The following is a 24,004-nucleotide window of genomic DNA, read 5'->3' as shown; positions in this document are numbered from 1 at the left end:
TTCCATGTACAATATGAGTCTCTCTCTCTCTCTACTGCTCCTTGCTAGCTTCTGCCACCCCCATGACAGCGTCCACCAAGTCAGGGAAAGCTTGCTCATCCGGTTGCGGGTACGGCTGCAGGTCGTCCCAGTCGCCGTGCTCGAGCGTGCTCTGCAGCCCTTGGACAGACGTCTGCAGACAGTAGTTCTGGTCGGCCATGGCCTCGGCCAGTTCTGCCTGGTGGTTGTCCATGAGCGCCGTGTTGACCACAACCAGCAGCTTCTTCCTGAGCGCCAGGCCGTCCATGATGGAGCCGGCGCCGGCGTGGCTGATGACCAGGTCGGCCTTGGCCACGTCGTTCTTGTACTGGGGGTCGTGGCGGTAGAAGGTCAGCTCGAGCCCCGGGAACGTCGCGCGCGGCAGGTGCTGACCGTGGCCGATCTGCATGCGCAGCGAGCTGAAGCCGCGCGCCACCAGCGCGGACAGACACGCGTCCGTGTCCAGCGCCTCGATCAGCGCCTCGAACTTGGTCGTCCCAACCGTCACGAACGCGTGCATCACGTGTAATGCTAAACTTCGTGGCTTCTATTGGCCAAAAACTAGCATAGGTCTCAGCATGGCGCCAGGAGCACCACCACCAGCGCCGGCGCAGGCCGCGCCCGAGCCGCGCGAGCAACACGAGGGCGCGCCACTGGACCAACGCGTGTTCGAGTCGTGGGAGGCCTTCCACAGCTACCTGGAGGGCTACGCGCGCCGCAGCTTCCAGTTGTTCCGCAAACGCACCTCCACGTCCGTCAAGCTACGCAATCGGCGCATGGCCGAGCGCTTCTCGGCGCGCGCCAAGACGGCGTCCGATAACAGCGCGCGGGCCTCCGACAGCGCGCGCCTCATCCCGGACAAATACGGCAACTACTCGCTCACGCTCGTGTGCACTCACAGTGGTGCCTTCGTGTCGCGCGGCACCGGCCGACGCGACCGACAGGACGTGCGCGCCACGTGCTGTAACGTGCAGATCAATGCCTGTCTCAAGCTGGCCGATCCAGTCACCAACCGCTACGAGGTGAATGTGACGCGGGCTCTACTAACGCACAACCACCGAGTAGACAAGGAGACCTTTATGCAGTACAGCAACTCGAGACTCAACCTCTCGGACTCGCTGCTCAACTGCGTCGAGCTCATGCGTAAGACGGGCGTCAAGCCAAAGGATATCCGCACCTACATCATGGAGAACTCCAACTGCACGCCGACGCTCAAGGACGTGCGGAACATCCTCCAACGACTACGCAACCAGGAAGAGGCTGCTACTGCTGCTGCAATGGGAGTGGCGGCAGCGATCGATCATCAACCAGCACAGACTGTCAGTGACGAGTCTAGGGGGAGGAGACAGAAGGCTGCGGTGACACTTAGTCCTCCGGACGAAGTACTGCGCGACTATCGTCTGGCGACGTCAGGCAACAGTCATGACGAGATACCCGATCCAGTGGACCCCACGATGCAGTTCAAGGTGGCTCACGCCATGGGGAAGGCCGTTGCGACCCTGCTGGCCGACGCGCCAGCAACTCAATTTGCAGGCGCCTTCCGAGTGATGGAAGTGGCAATGAATATTGTACGCGAGCGGCGAGAGGAGGCACCAGCGGCCGGGAGCGAAGAGGGTGGAAGCGAAGCGATGACTGACGTCGAGTCTGCACGTAGTGCCGGACCTGCTGTCGCTATTCCTGCTGCTCCGTGGACACTAGGCCCGTAACTTCTACATGTACGAGTACTACATACCGGTAGTTACCAAGCTGGTTAGCATGGGACTGCATCAGACTTCAGACAATGTATTTTGCACACACACGAAGTGTCTGCTTTGCAGATGGGAATTTATTGTGCAGTATGAAGTTGTATTACGTACTACGTCTTTCTAGAAGATGCAAAATCTACACTTGTACGAAGCGCTTGTGAACTCCGTGCAGACTGTCCCGTAATTGGAGATGGCCGGACAGGAAGCTCATCAGCAAAGTCGTATGCGACCGAAGAGATGTATTCCCTTGACATCGCTATCGGGCTCTCGCAACCGCTGCTTCTACACGCGACCAACACCACGGTCTGTTTACACAGTGCGGCTGGCACGGATCGAGCGCTGCGCGTTCGACACGACCGAGTGCGTCATCGTCGGGTGGCCGGCGTTGATGCGCTCCGTGAACGCCTTGTTCGCGTACGTGTTCTTGGTCAGCATGTAGTTCACCGCGAACTTGATCACGTCAAGCGGGAACTGCCACACGATGGCCCACAGCCAGGCAATCAGCGTGTAGCCGCCGCCGCAGCCGATCACGGCAATACGGTCCGTCGGGTAGCCGCCGAAGCCGATCCAGCCGATCACCGAAGCAACGATCTGGGCGAACACGAAGGCGATCAGCAGCAGGTTGCACGGCTTCTCAGCGAAGAACCAGTTGTTGCTGCCGGCCGTACGCGTCACGAAGATCAGAGCCTGACCGGAGATCGACACCTGCAGGTACACCAGCGAGCGCAGCACACCCTCCTTGCGCTGGATGCCGGGGCCGATCATCTCGTTGTTGCGCGTCCACGTCTGGTTCCAGTTGCTGAAGCCCCACACGTAGTCGCAGAAGGCCACCTCGTTCGTGATAGGCACCTCGTCGTTACCGATGAACTCCACGCCCTTGCCCAGCTGCGCAGCAGTGAACACGTCGTAGTCGCCCTCGTACGCGGCACCGCCCACACCCAGCGTGTACGCGTACACGTACTGGTTGTAAGCCGCCTCGGCCGACGGCTTCGCGTCGTTCGGCAGGCTGTTGAGGTGCACATCCGCCAGGTCCTCGAACAGCTGCGAGCGCGAGTCGTACTTCTCCTGGTACTGCGTCCAGTAAGCGTTGATGGCGCTCTCACGGAAAGAGCCCACGTCCTGCACGCTAGCGGCCTGCGGCACGCTGCCCGTCATCTCACCACAGCCCGTCGCGTTGTTGTCCATCACGCACGTCTGGTACTGGTCCTGGAAGAAGTCGTGGCACTCGTTCTTCATGCAGCTCGCGCAAAGGTTCTCCACGCCCGTGCTCTCGAAACCGCTCGAGTTGTTGATAACAGCAAACAGCACCACCGTCGACAGCGTCAGCCACAGGCCGAACGTGATCGACGAGATGAACACCTCACGCAACTTCCACGAGTCCGGGTGCGGCGACGCCACCACGTTGTCCTTCGAGATCGTCAGAATGGTACCGTCGTTCAGGATGGCCAGGATCACAACAAGAATCGGCGGGAAGTACCAGTTCCACGCCACCGTCAGGATGCCGAACGTGAACACGATACGCACCGTCATGGCGATCGAGTACATGGCGTAGTTCTTCATGCGCAGGAAGATCTCACGGCTCATGCGGATGGCCGTGATGATCACACTCAGACCGGGAGAAACCAGCACAATGTCCGACGCGGCACGCGCGGCGTCCGTCGCATCGTCCACAGCAATACCAATGTCGGCCTGAGCCAGGGCCGGAGCGTCGTTCACGCCGTCACCCGTCATGCCCACCACCTTGTCCAGCGACTGCAGGTGCTTCACGATCTCGAACTTGTGCTCCGGGAACACCTGAGCAAAGCCGTCCGTGTCGTAGATCATCTGCGCCAGGTTCAGACCAGGAGGAGGCGCCGTGTTGAAGAAAGAAGTGTCCAGGATGTTCGTCGGCATTCCCAGCTGACGGCACGTCTCGACGGCGATGGCCTTCTGGTCACCCGTGACCATCTTCACCGCGATGCCCAGAGCAATGGCCTTCTTCACCGTGTCGGCCGTGTCGTGGCGAGGCGGGTCGAACAGCGGCAGCAGACCGATCATCTGCCACTCGCACTCCTCCACCGGCACGTCGCCGCTGCGGGAGATACCCACACCCAGACCACGGTAGCCGCGCGAAGCGAACTCGTTGATGCGGTCCTCCACCTCAACGCGAAGCGTGTCGGCGTTTACGTCCATGTCCAGCACCACCTGCGGGGCGCCCTTCACGGCACGGAACACTTCGCCCGTCTTGTTGTCCTTGAGCTTGGCAATCGTGCGCTTCGTCGTGGGGTCGAACGGCGTGTAGTGCAACAGCGTGTACTCGTCCCACATCGTGTCCTTACCCGGATACGTGTTGTGGCACACCACGTCGATGGCCTCGTTGTTCTCGGTACGAGCCGACAGCGCGCCGTACTTGAGGATGTCGTCCGCGGTGAAGTTGTTGTACGGGATCAGGTTGTCCATGTCCACCGAGAGCTGGTTCAGCGTGAGCGTGCCCGTCTTGTCCGAGCACAGCACCTCCATGCTGGCCATCTCCTCAATGCACGTGAGACGCGTCACGATGGCGTTCTCCTTGGCCAGAGCCGACGAGCCGATGGCAAGCGTCACCGACAGCACCGTCGGCATAGCCACGGGGATGCCGCCCACGATGAGCACCAGAATGTTGGCGACGCCCAGGCAGCCGTCCGTCACGATCACGCACGGGTTCTGCGAGCTGCGGCCGGCCATCTGCACCAGTAGCTCCACCACGCACCAGAAGAGGATCGACACCATGCAGAAGTTGCCCACCGTGGTGAGCACCATCTGCAGGCGGCCGTGCGAGTCGGCCGTCGCGATCTTCTCGGCGGCGCGGCCCAGGAACGTGTTGATGCCCGTGCTGGTCACCACGGCTTCGATCTCGCCCTGCTTGACCACCGAGCCAGAGTAGCCCTCGTCGCCCTCGTTCTTGGTCACCGGCAGCGACTCGCCCGTGAGCGACGACTGGTCCACCTTGACGGCGTCGCCCTCCAGGAACTTGAGGTCGGCCGGGATCACGTCGCCCAGACGCACGCGCAGCACGTCGCCAGGCACCAGCAGGTCTGCCGGCACATTCTTAATCTCCCCGTCACGGAACACCTTGGCCTCGGGCGCCAGCTGGCCCATGAGCGCCGACACGGCGTCGCCCGCCTGCACCTCCTCGAAGTAGCCGATGCACGCGTTCAGCAGCAGCAGGAACAGGATGAGCGCGAAGTCGGCGTAGTCCAGCAGCACGATCGACAGGATGGCGGCCACCTCCATGGCCCACGACAGCGGGTTCCACATGAAGCCCAGGAACAGCGTCAGCTTGTTCACCTTCTCCTCCGGCAGCTTGTTGGGGCCGTACTCGGCCAGCCGCTTCTCGGCCTCATCGGACGTCAACCCCTCGCGGGACGTCTTGAGCTTGTCCAGCGCCGCGTTCAGGGGCACCTGCGCCCACTGGATCTGGCCCACGTCGTTCGTGTAGTTCTTGACGTCGTTGGGCGTCGCCATGGACATGTACGAGTTCCCTGCGGCACCAGCCATTTTGGGTGTGTCTGGTGCGGAGCCCGAAGCTTCGTCGACGGACTTGACGCGGTCAGTTGAGGAAGGCTCTGGCTGGTCTCTCGACGGGAAACGGACGGCAGCGAACTCGGAGAAGCGCGCGGCGTCGGTGACAGTCGGGAAATTGCAGAATGAAGAACCCGCCACCGCCCGGCCACACAACCGCGCTCCGAGCTGCGCTCCTGACGCTGCCCTGCTCTCTGCCCTTGCAGCCAATCTCCCCGTCACATCATGCGCCGTTCGCCAGACGGCAGCAGCCCCTCTTCCCGTCGTCGCTTGAACGGCTCTCAGGCTCCAAGTGGTTAGGTCCGCCGCCTCCACCACCAGCACCGCCGGCCGTCACGAAGCAAGCTGAATTACCGACGCGCGACGCGAAGGTATGCGTAAGAATGTGAGGCGGGCGGCCTGTAAAAATTGTCGCTCCAAGCTTCTGCGGCACAGCCGGCGATCTGCCTCCGTGTTGCTTCGCGGCTAACGTGTTCCGGCGGTCGTAAGGGAGGCGTGGAGGTACGTTAAACGGGACGAGGCGATCCACGAGCCGGACAAACGATCATCATGATGCATTGAAGGCAATTGCCCTCCGCGGATCGGATTTGCTGCAACGCGAAGGCGCGCAAGGCAAACACCGGCAACTTGCGGCAAGACAGCTGAACAAAGTTGGCGACCAGGCCGCAAGGTCGCCGAGGATATACAGCGCCCAAGGAGTGCTGATCCAGGTGACCACGTTTGCGAAAGGCGACTGTATCTACGCTGCTCGTTCACCAAACGAGACAAGAAGCATGCTCACTACTGGTATCATAGCTACCTAACGGCTAGATGCAGAGCAATACGACTGACCGTTAGTGAACGAGCAGCGCAGATACAGTCGCCTTTCGCAAACGTGGTCACCTGGATCAGCACTCCTTGGGCGCTGTATATCCTCGGCGACCTTGCGGCCTGGTCGCCAACTTTGTTCAGCTGACCGAGAGAGCGCAGCACATACATGTATTAAGTTCTCGTGTATTGTTCGAAGCGCCACATACAAATAACATAGCTTCTTCACGCCCTCCTTTATAATACAAGGCACAGATTGCAAAACGCAAGCGATGGCCGTCCAAATGAGCTCGGGAGACTATAGGTCCCCGCATTGCATAAAGTCGGTCGGTGTTCCTCGCCGCATACATGCAGCACGCTCATTGGGACTTCATACAAACGGAAATAGGAGGTGGTGCACAGCACAAGGCATCAGAGCCTGCTGTAACCGACGAGGAGCAATGCTTTGATGAACCGCCTCGACGACTGCTAATGGTTAGAGATGCAGTATCTATCGGACAATGTTCGTCGTGTTAGCGTGGTCCAACGAAAAGTGCCAGCAATACAGCAGCGAGTGCATTTATTTGGCGAGTTATCTCTGCAACAAGCTACTACAGTATTATGCAGTCGCCTGCTAGCTGAGTTATCTCTGCAACAAGTTATTATGCAGTCGCCTGCTAGTTTTAGGTCCTCCAGAGCCTTCCTTGACAGTTGCAGTAGCCTACCAAGGTCATTCATAAAAAAACTACTCTTCACTCGAAGTTGCCTTCATCCAGAGCCCACAGCGCTGCGCAATATCCCATCATTCATTTGCACATTACGAACTCGAGCTCATAGGGACCAGTGCGAGCTGTAAGTATGGATACGGTGTCCGGATAGACGGAACGGGAAGGCCTGAGCGTGCTGGGCTGTGGTGTGGTCTTCAATGTTAACTTTAGTACATGCCTATCTACGATGAATGTCCTTGGGCGGTGACGTGATACCAGCCTTCTGCAGCAGCCTGGCATTGAGTTCCGCCTCTAACAGAGTCATGCCGTACTTGTCTTCTTCGGCCCTGCGCACGGCATCCTCGCTCATCTGCTGCCGAACCAGTTTTTGGTACTCGCGGTTGCGATCGTGTACTTTGCCCGTCACCACCGCCTGCTCCATTTGCCACGTGTGGAAGTCCGCCTTGAACTTACTGGCGTAGACAGCTTCCTCTTGTTCCAGTGAGAGTCGTCGGGACTTCTTCTCTTCCTTCTGCAGCGTTAACGCCCGCACCTGCGCGCGCGCAGCCTCTCGTTTCCTGCGTTCCTTTTGCTCCAGCAACTCGGTCTCTCGAGCTCGCAGTACCGCCTGTACTGCGAGGGCCCGGTGCTCGTCCTCGCGCGCCTTCTCCTCCGCGCTCTTCACATTGAGCAGCGCCAACTTTACCTTTTGGCTTTGCTTGGCGAGGATCGCATCCAGCTCTGCCCGGCGCGCAGCCTCCTGCGTTTCAAGCTTCTTCTCGTAGGCTTTTTGGAGCTCCAGGTCTGCTTGCACCTCGCGCAGCACGGCCTGACGCTTGAGCTCCAGTTGCTGCGCATTCGCGTGCTTGACTCGCACGACCTCCTCCAGCTCGGTCGCCTTGCGCTGTGCCTTACGGTGCTTCTCCTCCTCATCTATCAGGCGGAACCGCTCGAGCGCGCGACGCTCGTTGCGCTCCTTTGTCTCCTGGGCTCCCCGCAGCGCCTCTGCCTGCGCACGGAGGTCTTGCTGCCAGCGCTGAGCTTCGACCAGCACTTGGTCCTGGCGGTGCTTCTGCTCGGCCTTGGCTTGTTCCCGCCACTCGGCCTGCTGAGCTGCCTGGGCGCGAGCGAAGGCATCGGCAGTCGCCTTCTCGTCCAAGCGCTTGCAATGCTTGTTGGCTTCTTGCTGCGCCAGTTGATCGCGGTACTCGGCAGCAGCCGCCAGCCGTCTGCGCTCCGCCTCCGTCTTGGCTTGCAGCACCTCCGCCACCTCCTGCTCGAAGATCTGCCAATTTTGCCAGTCGCGAATCGTTCGCATGTGTGTGTTGCAGTTAGTCCGCGGCTCGGATCATGGAAGGCAACGAGAGACTTACCGGGACCCAGAGGTTCGGCGGCTGCTTGCGTGGAGGCCGCCGCACGGGGCCGAACCGCTCTTCGTCGTAGCCATCGTCTGCGCGCTGCTGCTGCTCGGCATCGTCGTGGTTGCTGGGTGCAGATGCACTGGACGGCGATCTCCGATTGTTGCTGGCATGAGGAGGTGTCGGGCGCGCCTTCGACGGCATTCGATGCGCAACGCGGGCGAGCTCTTCGCCGACGTGGCGCAGGATTAGGCGTCGAGTGGGAGGCGCGTGCTGAGTCTGACATCGAGCTTTGATTTCTTGCACGTGCGCGCGAGTCCTGGCCTCGAGCTCGTGCTGGGCCACCAGTGCCGCCGCGCGCTGCTGTTTGACGGCGCGGCTCTTCTCGACGAGGGTGCGCTGCGCCGGCGTGAGCACGAGGCCGCCACCAGCCACCATCGCTGCTGCAATTCAATGACGTACGGTGCGGCTTGTGACCACCAGCGTCGTCCCCATGGCAGGGTACATCCTATAAAAAGCGTAACGAGTCGCTAAGTTTGGCGGATGCAGGATGAAGGCGGGTGCCCCGCAAGCAAACAACCGGTCAGGCGGTGTGCGTGCAAGGGCAACCACACATCGGCAGCGAAAGTGGCCCTCGCAACACGTCAGGGTGGAGGTTCAGACCGAGCAGTCCAGCAGCACCGCCGGGAAGCTGCGGGGTCTTTGCCGCGACGGCATTGATCGATTCCTCACCAGCGTGTCCCAAGGCAGCGCCAAGCGTGGGGTGCCGTCGCGGTGCATCAGCGGCAACACGCTAGACACGTGCCCGTGTCCCAGTTGCACGGGCTCCGGATCTTGGCGCCATGTTGCAAGACGACACGCGCGCCACGCTCATTTGCGGCCAGCGCTGGCGGACGCATCGGACCAGTCCGCAGGTCACTTTTCGGCCGAGACAAGCAAGCAGCGAGGCAAGCTCGAGCTCACCTGTCGGCACTGCCACATAACTGCCGGCTCGGCAGTTAAGTGGCTCGGTGCTGCAACCGTGGAACCCCGCCTTTGTCTCATAGTCGTCCCCGGCTCTCTATGTTGTTTTGAAGGGTCCCACTGTTAGTGCTCCAGCGGCAAGTGACTTGCGTTCAGTATTGGTCGCTCTGACTTTGTCCTAACCCGTCTCTACGCATCCAGCGCAAAATAGCAGTGCATCGACTCTCACAGGATCGAATGTTCGATTCCGGTACCGCCGTTGACAACGCGACGACGTCGACGAGCTCCGCATTGCCAAACTCGGTTTGCGCTCCGATTCCGGTTGGCGAGGCCGAGTTGCAGTTCCCATCGTCGTCCACCGTCTTACCCTTGCCGGCGTCTGCACTCGCGTCCATCGCGTTTGCAGCAAATCTGCGCCGCGACGGAGGGGGCAATTTCCGGCTCGCCTCGTCTTGATTATCAGATTGTTTTGCTCGAAGTTGCCGCAAAACGCGGCAGGCAAGGCAACTTGCGTTGCACTTGGTACCTGTACCTGTAGCGCCTTACGACCGCTGAAACACGTTCAATCGCGAAGCAACACGGTGGCAGATCGCCGGCAGTGCCGCAGAGGCTTGGAACGGCTACGACGAGAGCAGGTCCGACAGTTATCGCATCCCAGCTCCGCCGCCCGCCCGCCTCACATTCCTGGTCAATTTCTCAGCTCGTACGCTCGTGTCGCGCAGCACAAACGTACCGGTACATGTAGGCTTTAGTTCTCAAGGCTACCGCGCGACAGTTCTCAAGGCTGCCGCGCGAGCTGGGTGCGCTCACTTGGTGCCTGTTTTCTTCGAGAAGACTATAATAGCGAGAGATCCACATGTTCGTTAGCTCCACTTGCCCATGTTAGCACACATGAACACACGGCGGCCAGAACCGAGGCGTCGGCAGCACATACATGTACACGTACAGATACAAGGCCATCCTTTTGGTGCTCGGCAGCAGCACTACATGTAGGATAGCAATTTGCACCAACTGGAGAATGCAGCGCTGCCCGCAGGAGAGACGGTGCTGACAAACCGCGGCAGCGGCGTTCGGGCGGTTCATTTCAAGCTCGGTTTTTCGCAGTCGCTGCAATCCTAGCAATCACGGCGCGGCGCGCATGCGGTATTGCGCGCCGCTTGCTCGATTTTCCTCGGCTCAGCGGCAGAGCTGGCGAGACGCCTACTGGCCAGCAACCGCGGTATGCTGCTTGATCAGCGCGCACAGGTCAGAAAGTATCCTCGCTTGGTCTGCCGCCACGGCGAACCCAGGGCAGGAAGGACGCGAGCCTCGAGCTTGTAAAACCAGCCCTCTACGCCATGCTGGGACCCTCGATGGAATTGCACCCGACAACCAATCACTTCCGATAGAAAAGATACGGACCGTGTCGCATATGGTGTGGTGTACACCAGCCGTCCAAAAATAACCTCGCCCCCAAAGAATCAGCATGTTGCGCTTTGTATGAGGCAGATGAGCCAGCGTGAGGTAACGAGTCGGTTCGTATCGAAAAACCTCGCGCGCAATGATTGGTTATAAATCCCCCACGCATCCAATCAGCGGGCGGCGCAAGGGCAGAGAGCAGGGCAGCGTCAGGAGCGCAGCTCGGAGCGCGGTTGTGTGGCCGGGCGGTGGCGGGTTCTTCATTCTGCAATTTCCCGACTGTCACCGACGCCGCGCGCTTCTCCGAGTTCGCTGCCGTCCGTTTCCCGTCGAGAGACCAGCCAGAGCCTTCCTCAACTGACCGCGTCAAGTCCGTCGACGAAGCTTCGGGCTCCGCACCAGACACACCCAAAATGGCTGGTGCCGCAGGGAACTCGTACATGTCCATGGCGACGCCCAACGACGTCAAGAACTACACGAACGACGTGGGCCAGATCCAGTGGGCGCAGGTGCCCCTGAACGCGGCGCTGGACAAGCTCAAGACGTCCCGCGAGGGGTTGACGTCCGATGAGGCCGAGAAGCGGCTGGCCGAGTACGGCCCCAACAAGCTGCCGGAGGAGAAGGTGAACAAGCTGACGCTGTTCCTGGGCTTCATGTGGAACCCGCTGTCGTGGGCCATGGAGGTGGCCGCCATCCTGTCGATCGTGCTGCTGGACTACGCCGACTTCGCGCTCATCCTGTTCCTGCTGCTGCTGAACGCGTGCATCGGCTACTTCGAGGAGGTGCAGGCGGGCGACGCCGTGTCGGCGCTCATGGGCCAGCTGGCGCCCGAGGCCAAGGTGTTCCGTGACGGGGAGATTAAGAATGTGCCGGCAGACCTGCTGGTGCCTGGCGACGTGCTGCGCGTGCGTCTGGGCGACGTGATCCCGGCCGACCTCAAGTTCCTGGAGGGCGACGCCGTCAAGGTGGACCAGTCGTCGCTCACGGGCGAGTCGCTGCCGGTGACCAAGAACGAGGGCGACGAGGGCTACTCTGGCTCGGTGGTCAAGCAGGGCGAGATCGAAGCCGTGGTGACCAGCACGGGCATCAACACGTTCCTGGGCCGCGCCGCCGAGAAGATCGCGACGGCCGACTCGCACGGCCGCCTGCAGATGGTGCTCACCACGGTGGGCAACTTCTGCATGGTGTCGATCCTCTTCTGGTGCGTGGTGGAGCTACTGGTGCAGATGGCCGGCCGCAGCTCGCAGAACCCGTGCGTGATCGTGACGGACGGCTGCCTGGGCGTCGCCAACATTCTGGTGCTCATCGTGGGCGGCATCCCCGTGGCTATGCCGACGGTGCTGTCAGTGACGCTTGCCATCGGCTCGTCGGCTCTGGCCAAGGAGAACGCCATCGTGACGCGTCTCACGTGCATTGAGGAGATGGCCAGCATGGAGGTGCTGTGCTCGGACAAGACGGGCACGCTCACGCTGAACCAGCTCTCGGTGGACATGGACAACCTGATCCCGTACAACAACTTCACCGCGGACGACATCCTCAAGTACGGCGCGCTGTCGGCTCGTACCGAGAACAACGAGGCCATCGACGTGGTGTGCCACAACACGTATCCGGGTAAGGACACGATGTGGGACGAGTACACGCTGTTGCACTACACGCCGTTCGACCCCACGACGAAGCGCACGATTGCCAAGCTCAAGGACAACAAGACGGGCGAAGTGTTCCGTGCCGTGAAGGGCGCCCCGCAGGTGGTGCTGGACATGGACGTAAACGCCGACACGCTTCGCGTTGAGGTGGAGGACCGCATCAACGAGTTCGCTTCGCGCGGCTACCGTGGTCTGGGTGTGGGTATCTCCCGCAGCGGCGACGTGCCGGTGGAGGAGTGCGAGTGGCAGATGATCGGTCTGCTGCCGCTGTTCGACCCGCCTCGCCACGACACGGCCGACACGGTGAAGAAGGCCATTGCTCTGGGCATCGCGGTGAAGATGGTCACGGGTGACCAGAAGGCCATCGCCGTCGAGACGTGCCGTCAGCTGGGAATGCCGACGAACATCCTGGACACTTCTTTCTTCAACACGGCGCCTCCTCCTGGTCTGAACCTGGCGCAGATGATCTACGACACGGACGGCTTTGCTCAGGTGTTCCCGGAGCACAAGTTCGAGATCGTGAAGCACCTGCAGTCGCTGGACAAGGTGGTGGGCATGACGGGTGACGGCGTGAACGACGCTCCGGCCCTGGCTCAGGCCGACATTGGTATTGCTGTGGACGATGCGACGGACGCCGCGCGTGCCGCGTCGGACATTGTGCTGGTTTCTCCCGGTCTGAGTGTGATCATCACGGCCATCCGCATGAGCCGTGAGATCTTCCTGCGCATGAAGAACTACGCCATGTACTCGATCGCCATGACGGTGCGTATCGTGTTCACGTTCGGCATCCTGACGGTGGCGTGGAACTGGTACTTCCCGCCGATTCTTGTTGTGATCCTGGCCATCCTGAACGACGGTACCATCCTGACGATCTCGAAGGACAACGTGGTGGCGTCGCCGCACCCGGACTCGTGGAAGTTGCGTGAGGTGTTCATCTCGTCGATCACGTTCGGCCTGTGGCTGACGCTGTCGACGGTGGTGCTGTTTGCTGTTATCAACAACTCGAGCGGTTTCGAGAGCACGGGCGTGGAGAACCTTTGCGCGAGCTGCATGAAGAACGAGTGCCACGACTTCTTCCAGGACCAGTACCAGACGTGCGTGATGGACAACAACGCGACGGGCTGTGGTGAGATGACGGGCAGCGTGCCGCAGGCCGCTAGCGTGCAGGACGTGGGCTCTTTCCGTGAGAGCGCCATCAACGCTTACTGGACGCAGTACCAGGAGAAGTACGACTCGCGCTCGCAGCTGTTCGAGGACCTGGCGGATGTGCACCTCAACAGCCTGCCGAACGACGCGAAGCCGTCGGCCGAGGCGGCTTACAACCAGTACGTGTACGCGTACACGCTGGGTGTGGGCGGTGCCGCGTACGAGGGCGACTACGACGTGTTCACTGCTGCGCAGCTGGGCAAGGGCGTGGAGTTCATCGGTAACGACGAGGTGCCTATCACGAACGAGGTGGCCTTCTGCGACTACGTGTGGGGCTTCAGCAACTGGAACCAGACGTGGACGCGCAACAACGAGATGATCGGCCCCGGCATCCAGCGCAAGGAGGGTGTGCTGCGCTCGCTGGTGTACCTGCAGGTGTCGATCTCCGGTCAGGCTCTGATCTTCGTGACGCGTACGGCCGGCAGCAACAACTGGTTCTTCGCTGAGAAGCCGTGCAACCTGCTGCTGATCGCCTTCGTGTTCGCCCAGATCGTTGCTTCGGTGATCGGCTGGATCGGCTTCGGCGGCTACCCGACGGACCGTATTGCCGTGATCGGCTGCGGCGGCGGCTACACGCTGATTGCCTGGCTGTGGGCCATCGTGTGGCAGTTCCCGCTTGACGTGATCAAGTTCGCGGTGAACTACATGCTGACCAAGAACACGTACGCGAACAAGGCGTTCACGGAGCGCATCAACGCCGGCCACCCGACGATGACGCACTCGGTCGTGTCGAACGCGCAGCGCTCGATCCGTGCCAGCCGCACGGTATAAGCATGCTATGTTGTTGGGAGGCAGTGATTGTTAGAGTGAAAGTGGTGTCGATAGAAGACTTACCTGCGCTCTAGCTGTTACGAGCAATGTTTTAGTGAACTACCAGTGCGTCTGCTTCAATGGTTGAGGTTGTCTGCGCGGAGTTGGCGAGTTCATTGTGAATGCTGTAGAATTACAACTCGAAGTAGGAAAACGATCTAAATGCAACCTCATTTTCCTGCAAACAGTTTTTTTTTCCAATTTCATTGCGTTTGATTATGGCCGATAGATAAGTCAAGTTCAACATCACCAAGACGATCATGCGTCTGGAAGGGCGCAACGGCTTGGGGAAGGAGGCGGCGGGCGAGGCCACGGCTGAGTTCAAGCGCGAGTCCTTCTCGGCCTGCAGCGAGGTGACGGACAAGCGACGGCGCGAGGAGGAGCTGCTGGCGGCGTTCGCCGTCGCGCGCGTGTTGGCGAAGCGCAAACTGCCGCACGAGACGTTCATGGAGTACAAGAAGGCGCTGCGCCGCGTTGGAGAGTGCTACGCCATCCCGGAGCCCTACTACGTAGTGGCCTTCATCAACGGCGTGGGCTGCGAGCAGCTGGCGCACTTGCTGCGCGAGTCTAAGCCTGAAGATCTTGACGCCGCGGCCAAAGAGGCCATTCTCTTGCAGCGCAGCGACGGATCCGGTCCGTCCTTGCTGGCGCAGCACAGGAAGAGGCCGAGATCGGAAGCTGCGGGTCCCCGGCGTGGCCACGAGCAGCCCAGAAAACGCCCGCGCCGGGACTCCGGCAGCTGCTTCGTGTGCCACCAGTTCGGCCACTTCGCGCGGGAGTGCCCCGACCGCTGGCACGACCCATAATAAGCGGGGTCTGCGACAGAGTGGAGCCAATGAGGTAGGCCACGCCAGTAGTGCTGTCATCTATTTTCGAGTGTATGAATGCTTTCTCTCCGGGTCAGACGTGAAGATGCTAACTATGTAGGCAGGAGGATCTGGATAAGACCTTGCGTCTTCAATATGACGCGAGATGGAGGAGCTTCCCGGTGCTTTAATGGTGCGCGCATTCGTTCAGTGCTCCCTCACTTTGAATTCCGCCTCGCAAGCTCCACAGCCTCTCCCAGCGCTCCCTCGTCGCACCGCGACTTCTTCAGCGTCCGCGCTCGTGTCCCACTCGTGACTCGCCTCCGACCACAATGATTTACCCCAAGACCATCTTCCGGACAGTCATTGCGCTCTCGACAGTAGCTGCCACCACCCCAGCTACTGTGGCGAGTCACCGACACCCAGCCCATGGGGACAAGCGCGGCAAGAACGGACGATACATTGATACGACAACCAACTTCTACGGGACCACCGCGACCGATGCTTTGAATGTGGCGTCGCCGTCCAGTTACATCGCCGCTGCTGGAAACCCCCAAGTTGGCGTGAAGCTTCGCAAGGTCACGTCCCCAAGCAACACGGGCGTCATGTTTTCCTCCGCGAGTCCGACCAACGCTGTGACGGCTGCCGTCAACGGCTACACGAACGGCAAGTCCGGATACGTGACCGTCGCGAAGGGCTACGGTTCTTCCCCCATCTTGTCGACGCGGACGCTCGATTACCAGGGTGGCCGGGAGGCTGTCGTCAATGGTGGCAAGGGCAGCGTTGGTACCCACACTCCGCCCAAGCCGTGTACGAAAGGTAAGAAAGCGCACCATGGCGGAGACGGAGCCACCCCAGGAGCTCCGAATGGCAAGGCGTCTTTGAAGGGCAGCAGTGGCGGACACTACGATGGTGCGAACGCCCCTGTGAGCCACAAGGACGGCCAAGGCAAACAGGGTCTGAAGACTGGTGAGAACAGAGACTACGGTGCCCCGGCACACAGTCACCACCAGGGAGAAAAGAGCAAGAAGGGGTCCAAGCCAAGTACACGTGGTAACAATGGTGGAGATGTTCCGTCGACGGGCCACACTAAGGCCAAAGGCAAAAAGCAAGGTAAGGGTGGAAATGGAAGCCACTTGCCTGTGACAAAGACCCCAGTGAACCTAGTGACAGCAACACCAACCTACCCGGCCCCAACTACGACCTACCCCATTCCTACCACCAACTTACCCACTCCCATTCCCAGCAATCTGACCCCCGCGCCTACCGGCTCCAATGGTAGCAAGACGGGCGGCAAGACGGGCGGATCGGGCACTGGCAGCACCGTGCAGTCGACTCCCGCGCCGACCACGACGTCGGGCACTGGCAGCTACGGTGGCAATGCCAGTGGCTCCAATGGTAGCAAGACGGGCGGCAAGACGGGCGGATCGGGCAGTGGCAGCACCGTGCAGTCGACTCCCGCGCCGACCACGACGTCGGGCACTGGCAGCTACGGTGGCAATGTCAGTGGCTCCAATGGTAGCAAGACGGGCGGCAAGACGGGCGGATCGGGCAGTGGCAGCACCGTGCAGTCGACTCCCGCGCCGACCACGACGTCGGGCACTGGCAGCTACGGTGGCAATGCCAGTGGCTCCAATGGTAGCAAGACGGGCGGCAAGACGGGCGGATCGGGCACTGGCAGCACCGTGCAGTCGACTCCCGCGCCGACCACGACGTCGGGCACTGGCAGCTACGGTGGCAATGCCAGTGGCTCCAATGGTAGCAAGACGGGCGGCAAGACGGGCGGATCGGGCAGTGGCAGCACCGTGCAGTCGACTCCCGCGCCGACCACGACGTCGGGCACTGGCAGCTACGGTGGCAATGCCAGTGGCTCCAATGGTAGCAAGACGGGCGGCAAGATGGGCGGATCGGGCAGTGGCAGCACCGTGCAGTCGACTCCCGCGCCGACCACGACGTCGGGCACTGGCAGCTACGGTGGCAATGCCAGTGGCTCCAATGGTAGCAAGACGGGCGGCAAGCCGGGCGGATCGGGCAGTGGCAGCACCGTGCAGTCGACTCCCGCGCCGACCACGACGTCGGGCACTGGCAGCTACGGTGGCAATGCCAGTGGCTCCAATGGTAGCAAGACGGGCGGCAAGACGGGCGGATCGGGCAGTGGCAGCACCGTGCAGTCGACTCCCGCGCCGACCACGACGTCGGGCACTGGCAGCTACGGTGGCAATGCCAGTGGCTCCAATGGTAGCAAGACGGGCGGCAAGACGGGCGGATCGGGCACTGGCAGCACCGTGCAGTCGACTCCCGCGCCGACCACGACGTCGGGCACTGGCAGCTACGGTGGCAATGCCAGTGGCTCCAATGGTAGCAAGACGGGCGGCAAGACGGGCGGATCGGGCACTGGCAGCACCGTGCAGTCGACTCCCGCGCCGACCACGACGTCGGGCACTGGCAGCTACGGTGGCAATGTCAGTGGCTCCAATGGTAGCAAGACGGGCGGCAAGCCGGGCGGATCGGGCACTGGCAGCACCGTGCAGTCGACTCCCGCGCCGACCACGACGTCGGGCACTGGCAGCTACGGTGGCAATGCCAGTGGCTCCAATGGTAGCAAGACGGGCGGCAAGACGGGCGGATCGGGCAGTGGCAGCACCGTGCAGTCGACTCCCGCGCCGACCACGACGTCGGGCACTGGCAGCTACGGTGGCAATGCCAGTGGCTCCAATGGTAGCAAGACGGGCGGCAAGACGGGCGGATCGGGCAGTGGCAGCACCGTGCAGTCGACTCCCGCGCCGACCACGACGTCGGGCACTGGCAGCTACGGTGGCAATGCCAGTGGCTCCAATGGTAGCAAGACGGGCGGCAAGACGGGCGGATCGGGCACTGGCAGCACCGTGCAGTCGACTCCCGCGCCGACCACGACGTCGGGCACTGGCAGCTACGGTGGCAATGCCAGTGGCTCCAATGGTAGCAAGACGGGCGGCAAGACGGGCGGATCGGGCACTGGCAGCACCGTGCAGTCGACTCCCGCGCCGACCACGACGTCGGGCACTGGCAGCTACGGTGGCAATGCCAGTGGCTCCAATGGTAGCAAGACGGGCGGCAAGACGGGCGGATCGGGCAGTGGCAGCACCGTGCAGTCGACTCCCGCGCCGACCACGACGTCGGGCACTGGCAGCTACGGTGGCAATGCCAGTGGCTCCAATGGTAGCAAGACGGGCGGCAAGACGGGCGGATCGGGCACTGGCAGCACCGTGCAGTCGACTCCCGCGCCGACCACGACGTCGGGCACTGGCAGCTACGGTGGCAATGTCAGTGGCTCCAATGGTAGCAAGACGGGCGGCAAGACGGGCGGATCGGGCAGTGGCAGCACCGTGCAGTCGACTCCCGCGTCGACCACGACGTCGGGCACTGGCAGCTACGGTGGCAATGCCAGTGGCTCCAATGGTAGCAAGACGGGCGGCAAGACGGGCGGATCGGGCAGTGGCAGCACCGTGCAGTCGACTCCCGCGCCGACCACGACGTCGGGCACTGGCAGCTACGGTGGCAATGTCAGTGGCTCCAATGGTAGCAAGACGGGCGGCAAGCCGGGCGGATCGGGCAGTGGCAGCACCGTGCAGTCGACTCCCGCGCCGACCACGACGTCGGGCACTGGCAGCTACGGTGGCAATGCCAGTGGCTCCAATGGTAGCAAGACGGGCGGCAAGACGGGCGGATCGGGCACTGGCAGCACCGTGCAGTCGACTCCCGCGCCGACCACGACGTCGGGCACTGGCAGCTACGGTGGCAATGCCAGTGGCTCCAATGGTAGCAAGACGGGCGGCAAGACGGGCGGATCGGGCACTGGCAGCACCGTGCAGTCGACTCCCGCGCCGACCACGACGTCGGGCACTGGCAGCTACGGTGGCAATGCCAGTGGCTCCAATGGTAGCAAGACGGGCGGCAAGACGGGCGGATCGGGCACTGGCAGCACCGTGCAGTCGACTCCCGCGCCGACCACGACGTCGGGCACTGGCAGCTACGGTGGCAATGTCAGTGGCTCCAATGGTAGCAAGACGGGCGGCAAGACGGGCGGATCGGGCAGTGGCAGCACCGTGCAGTCGACTCCCGCGCCGACCACGACGTCGGGCACTGGCAGCTACGGTGGCAATGCCAGTGGCTCCAATGGTAGCAAGACGGGCGGCAAGACGGGCGGATCGGGCAGTGGCAGCACCGTGCAGTCGACTCCCGCGCCGACCACGACGTCGGGCACTGGCAGCTACGGTGGCAATGCCAGTGGCTCCAATGGTAGCAAGACGGGCGGCAAGACGGGCGGATCGGGCAGTGGCAGCACCGTGCAGTCGACTCCCGCGCCGACCACGACGTCGGGCACTGGCAGCTACGGTGGCAATGTCAGTGGCTCCAATGGTAGCAAGACGGGCGGCAAGCCGGGCGGATCGGGCAGTGGCAGCACCGTGCAGTCGACTCCCGCGCCGACCACGACGTCGGGCACTGGCAGCTACGGTGGCAATGCCAGTGGCTCCAATGGTAGCAAGACGGGCGGCAAGACGGGCGGATCGGGCAGTGGCAGCACCGTGCAGTCGACTCCCGCGCCGACCACGACGTCGGGCACTGGCAGCTACGGTGGCAATGCCAGTGGCTCCAATGGTAGCAAGACGGGCGGCAAGACGGGCGGATCGGGCACTGGCAGCACCGTGCAGTCGACTCCCGCGCCGACCACGACGTCGGGCACTGGCAGCTACGGTGGCAATGTCAGTGGCTCCAATGGTAGCAAGACGGGCGGCAAGACGGGCGGATCGGGCAGTGGCAGCACCGTGCAGTCGACTCCCGCGTCGACCACGACGTCGGGCACTGGCAGCTACGGTGGCAATGCCAGTGGCTCCAATGGTAGCAAGACGGGCGGCAAGACGGGCGGATCGGGCAGTGGCAGCACCGTGCAGTCGACTCCCGCGCCGACCACGACGTCGGGCACTGGCAGCTACGGTGGCAATGTCAGTGGCTCCAATGGTAGCAAGACGGGCGGCAAGACGGGCGGATCGGGCAGTGGCAGCACCGTGCAGTCGACTCCCGCGCCGACCACGACGTCGGGCACTGGCAGCTACGGTGGCAATGCCAGTGGCTCCAATGGTAGCAAGACGGGCGGCAAGACGGGCGGATCGGGCAGTGGCAGCACCGTGCAGTCGACTCCCGCGCCGACCACGACGTCGGGCACTGGCAGCTACGGTGGCAATGTCAGTGGCTCCAATGGTAGCAAGACGGGCGGCAAGCCGGGCGGATCGGGCAGTGGCAGCACCGTGCAGTCGACTCCCGCGCCGACCACGACGTCGGGCACTGGCAGCTACGGTGGCAATGCCAGTGGCTCCAATGGTAGCAAGACGGGCGGCAAGACGGGCGGATCGGGCACTGGCAGCACCGTGCAGTCGACTCCCGCGCCGACCACGACGTCGGGCACTGGCAGCTACGGTGGCAATGCCAGTGGCTCCAATGGTAGCAAGACGGGCGGCAAGACGGGCGGATCGGGCACTGGCAGCACCGTGCAGTCGACTCCCGCGCCGACCACGACGTCGGGCACTGGCAGCTACGGTGGCAATGCCAGTGGCTCCAATGGTAGCAAGACGGGCGGCAAGACGGGCGGATCGGGCACTGGCAGCACCGTGCAGTCGACTCCCGCGCCGACCACGACGTCGGGCACTGGCAGCTACGGTGGCAATGTCAGTGGCTCCAATGGTAGCAAGACGGGCGGCAAGACGGGCGGATCGGGCAGTGGCAGCACCGTGCAGTCGACTCCCGCGCCGACCACGACGTCGGGCACTGGCAGCTACGGTGGCAATGTCAGTGGCTCCAATGGTAGCAAGACGGGCGGCAAGACGGGCGGATCGGGCAGTGGCAGCACCGTGCAGTCGACTCCCGCGCCGACCACGACGTCGGGCGCTGGCAGCTACGGTGGCAATGTCAGTGGCTCCAATGGTAGCAAGACGGGCGGCAAGCCGGGCGGATCGGGCAGTGGCAGCACCGTGCAGTCGACTCCCGCGCCGACCACGACGTCAGGAAATGGTGGTGAGGGTGGTAATGTGTACGATCAAGTACAGACGACGGGTGACTCGTACGATAGAACCACCGCTGTGGTGGACCAGGTGCAGACGACTGGTGATGCCTACGGAAATGATGGCAGCACGGGTGTCGAAGCAGACAGCCCAGTGGAGCAGACGACCGACGGCGCCAATGGCATCAGCGGTGGTTATGGTGGTACCTCTGGCGGATCTTCGCACAACAAGAAGCACAAAGTGAAGAAACACGGCAACCAGAAACAAAAGAACAGTCAGAAGAAGAGCTCGAACAGTGAGTCGCACACCTACTATTGAATGCGACGGCGCATGTAGCGACTGCGAGCTGGTGGACGACATGCTACTATCCTAGCGCTAGTACAAAGCTAGCGGGATGAAAAGTGAAATAATACACGATGAATAAGCTGAGTTGTATTTGGTGGCAAGTGGCCTTCTATTTGATGCTTATCTCCTATAGAAGCTTTGTAGTAGTATACAAGGCATGACTTGATGCCGTTCGTCTGTCCTGGTTGTGAATTCGCTGAGGTAGGCGTGAAGCAGGTCTTTTCGCAGTTCGTGATGATGTTGTAGTTGCCTTTTTTTGGCGCACTAAATATTGTGTGGTGCAGGTACAGAAACAACAGCCGACTGCCACTCGATTTGAAATCAGAGACCTTGTCAACATGACCGAATACCTGCCCGAGGACAACCGCACGTACAAGGAGAAGAGCTACTGGGACTCGCGCTTCGACGGGTGCGGCGTATTGTATTTACCACCTCCTAGTACCATGCAATCGGAAGAATTAACGTCGTGTGACGGCCGATGACAGCGAGGAGTCGTACGACTGGCTGGCCCGCTATGAGAACGTGGCGGAGCTGCTGAGCAAGTACGTCCAGCCGTCGGACCGCATCCTCATGGTACGGAGCTTTTAGACTGGTACGACGATGTAGTGCGAACCAGAACTGACGAGTTGGTTGGCTGGTTACGGCAGGTGGGGTGCGGGAACTCGACGTTCAGCGTCGAGATGGTAGGCTTTCGTTTCTACTGAGGCGGTTTGACTGATAAATCTCATTGGAGTGCTTCTTCGCCGTGACAGTACAAAGCAGGCTTTCACAACATCACCAACATCGACTTCTCCAAGGTCGTTATCGAGCGCATGAGCGCCAAGTACAGTGTGAGTGGCAACTCCGTCCCAGCAATGTTCACTCTGGACTAATCGACGCGGTGACTGCAGGAAGAGATGCCTGAGATGAAGTGGCTGGAGGCCGACATGACCAAGCTGCGTGAGGTTTTCTCGGCCGAGAGCTTCGACGTGGTCATTGACAAGGCCGCCATGGACGCGCTTATGTGTGACGAAGGCGACGTCTGGTCGCCCACAGAGACTGTGATTGAGCAGGCCGCCGCCATGTGCAGCGGCATCACGTCGGTGTTGGTGCCGCAGGGAACCTTCCTGCAGATCTCGTTCGCGCAGCCGCACTTCCGCAAGCGCTTCCTGCTGGGCGAGGGCGAGCAGGCGCCGACGAGCACAGTCTACGGCTGGGACTACTCCTACCACAACATCGGTCCGTCACGGCAACTAATCTCTGCATTGAATAGCCATCGCGTGCTAACTACTGTTTTACTCGCAGAGATCGGCCTGGGCTATTTCTTCTACGTGCTGCAGAAGACCAAGGTTAGCACTCAGTAAAGTGCACGTCGCCAGGTCAAGCAAACGTGCCACACTCATAGAACTGCATATAATTCCCAGCAAACGCCACTCGCTGCTCCTGTGCTTGATGCGGCTCCTCTCTTCCTTTGACCCTGCTTCGTTGTCCTTTAGCGCTGCCTTTCGACACTGGCCTTCCCTCGTTTTTCAATGCACAAATCTGAATGCTTGTCATGCTTGAAGTGGCCACGGCCGGCCAATTCCTATTGGCCGCAACGTCACTGACGTCGCGGTTGCCGAAGATCCCTCACTCTGGAATCTGCCCGCCGTCACGCAACCAAGCAGCACGACCACGCGCAATGGAGCATTCGCACGACCACCAGCACCAGCACTCGCATGACCACGACCACGGCCACTCTCATGACCATGACCACGGCCACGGCCACAGCCACAGCCACGGGTCGGAGGAGCCCGCCATCGACGGGGACGAGGTAGTGCGCCGCTTTACGCAGGGCCGCGGGCGCGCGCCCACGCCGGACGAAGAGAAGCAGCTGCGGGAGCACGGCCACACGCACGAGCACATGGAGCACGCCGGCGAGTTCCACGAACGCGACGCGGCCGCTTCCGGCCGGGACTGGACGTCGCGGGCCTTCACCGTGGGCATCGGCGGGCCCGTGGGCAGCGGTAAGACGGCGCTCATGCTAGCGCTGTGCCGCGCGCTCAAGAATAAGGTGAGTCTGGCCGCTGTGACCAATGACATCTTCACGCGCGAGGACGGGGAGTTCCTCGTGCGCCACGACGCGCTGCCGGAGGAGCGCATCCGGGCCATTGAGACGGGCGGCTGCCCCCACGCGGCCATCCGAGAGGACATCTCGGCCAACCTACAGGCGTGTGAAGACCTGACCGACGAGTTCGACGCGCAGCTGCTGCTGGTGGAGTCCGGAGGAGGTGGGTTTGCTGCAGTTAGTGGCCGAGCAATTTGATGCAGAGGTGACTGACTGTGTGTGCTTGCTGCTGCTGTCGGCAGACAACTTGGCGGCCAACTTCAGCCGCGAGCTGGCCGACTACATAATCTACGTCATCGACGTGGCCGGGGGCGATAAGGTGCCTCGCAAGGGCGGCCCGGGCATCACGCAGGCAGACCTGCTGGTCATCAACAAGATCGACCTGGCCCCGCACGTCGACGCGGACCTGGACGTCATGGACCGCGACGCGAAGCTCATGCGCGGCGAGGGCCCCACCGTGTTCTCGCAAATCAACAAGGGCAAGGGCGTGGACGAGATCACCGACCACGTCGTCGCGGCCTGGAAGGCTGCCGTGTAGATGTCGTATCGTGTCCGATT

The 24,004-nt window shown here is 61.8% G+C and overlaps 9 protein-coding genes across 9 annotated transcripts; 6 read left to right on the top strand and 3 right to left on the bottom strand.

Annotated features, from left to right (window-relative positions):
- Positions 1-31: 31 nt before the first annotated feature.
- On the bottom strand, positions 32-538 carry KRP23_6688 (UDP-N-acetylglucosamine transferase subunit ALG13-like protein; the record flags this gene model as incomplete). Its single annotated transcript, XM_067891910.1, has 1 exon — positions 32-538. One exon carries the CDS (start codon positions 536-538, stop codon positions 32-34), a length of 507 nt encoding a protein of 168 aa, XP_067746222.1.
- A 58-nt stretch (positions 539-596) lies between these two features.
- On the top strand, positions 597-1,724 carry KRP23_6687 (uncharacterized protein; the record flags this gene model as incomplete). The annotated part of the gene is made up of 1 exon (XM_067891909.1): positions 597-1,724. One exon carries the CDS (start codon positions 597-599, stop codon positions 1,722-1,724), a length of 1,128 nt encoding a protein of 375 aa, XP_067746221.1.
- Positions 1,725-2,072: 348 nt separating this feature from the next.
- On the bottom strand, positions 2,073-5,279 carry KRP23_6686 (Plasma membrane ATPase; the record flags this gene model as incomplete). Its single annotated transcript, XM_067891908.1, has 1 exon — positions 2,073-5,279. The coding sequence occupies one exon, from the start codon at positions 5,277-5,279 to the stop codon at positions 2,073-2,075; it is 3,207 nt and encodes a 1,068-aa protein (XP_067746220.1).
- Positions 5,280-7,034: 1,755 nt separating this feature from the next.
- Positions 7,035-8,592, bottom strand: KRP23_6685 (uncharacterized protein; the record flags this gene model as incomplete). The annotated part of the gene is made up of 2 exons (XM_067891907.1): positions 7,035-8,081; positions 8,170-8,592. 2 exons carry the CDS (start codon positions 8,590-8,592, stop codon positions 7,035-7,037), a joined length of 1,470 nt encoding a protein of 489 aa, XP_067746219.1.
- A 2,336-nt stretch (positions 8,593-10,928) lies between these two features.
- On the top strand, positions 10,929-14,135 carry KRP23_6684 (Plasma membrane ATPase; the record flags this gene model as incomplete). Its single annotated transcript, XM_067891906.1, has 1 exon — positions 10,929-14,135. One exon carries the CDS (start codon positions 10,929-10,931, stop codon positions 14,133-14,135), a length of 3,207 nt encoding a protein of 1,068 aa, XP_067746218.1.
- Positions 14,136-14,434: 299 nt separating this feature from the next.
- On the top strand, positions 14,435-14,980 carry KRP23_6683 (uncharacterized protein; the record flags this gene model as incomplete). Its single annotated transcript, XM_067891905.1, has 1 exon — positions 14,435-14,980. One exon carries the CDS (start codon positions 14,435-14,437, stop codon positions 14,978-14,980), a length of 546 nt encoding a protein of 181 aa, XP_067746217.1.
- A 332-nt stretch (positions 14,981-15,312) lies between these two features.
- On the top strand, positions 15,313-21,333 carry KRP23_6682 (uncharacterized protein; the record flags this gene model as incomplete). The annotated part of the gene is made up of 1 exon (XM_067891904.1): positions 15,313-21,333. One exon carries the CDS (start codon positions 15,313-15,315, stop codon positions 21,331-21,333), a length of 6,021 nt encoding a protein of 2,006 aa, XP_067746216.1.
- Positions 21,334-21,698: 365 nt separating this feature from the next.
- KRP23_6681 (EEF1A lysine methyltransferase 4) lies at positions 21,699-22,703 on the top strand (the record flags this gene model as incomplete). The annotated part of the gene is made up of 6 exons (XM_067891903.1): positions 21,699-21,769; positions 21,846-21,933; positions 22,008-22,043; positions 22,113-22,190; positions 22,251-22,578; positions 22,645-22,703. 6 exons carry the CDS (start codon positions 21,699-21,701, stop codon positions 22,701-22,703), a joined length of 660 nt encoding a protein of 219 aa, XP_067746215.1.
- A 317-nt stretch (positions 22,704-23,020) lies between these two features.
- Positions 23,021-23,984, top strand: KRP23_6680 (Urease accessory protein G; the record flags this gene model as incomplete). Its single annotated transcript, XM_067891901.1, has 2 exons — positions 23,021-23,609; positions 23,689-23,984. The coding sequence occupies 2 exons, from the start codon at positions 23,021-23,023 to the stop codon at positions 23,982-23,984; spliced, it is 885 nt and encodes a 294-aa protein (XP_067746214.1).
- Positions 23,985-24,004: the final 20 nt, after the last annotated feature.

Source organism: Phytophthora ramorum (assembly GCF_020800215.1).
Source record: "Phytophthora ramorum isolate Pr-102 chromosome Unknown Phyram_PR-102_s0005, whole genome shotgun sequence".
NCBI classification, from domain to species: domain Eukaryota; phylum Oomycota; class Peronosporomycetes; order Peronosporales; family Peronosporaceae; genus Phytophthora; species Phytophthora ramorum.
This window is presented reverse-complemented; position numbering and strand designations above follow the sequence as displayed.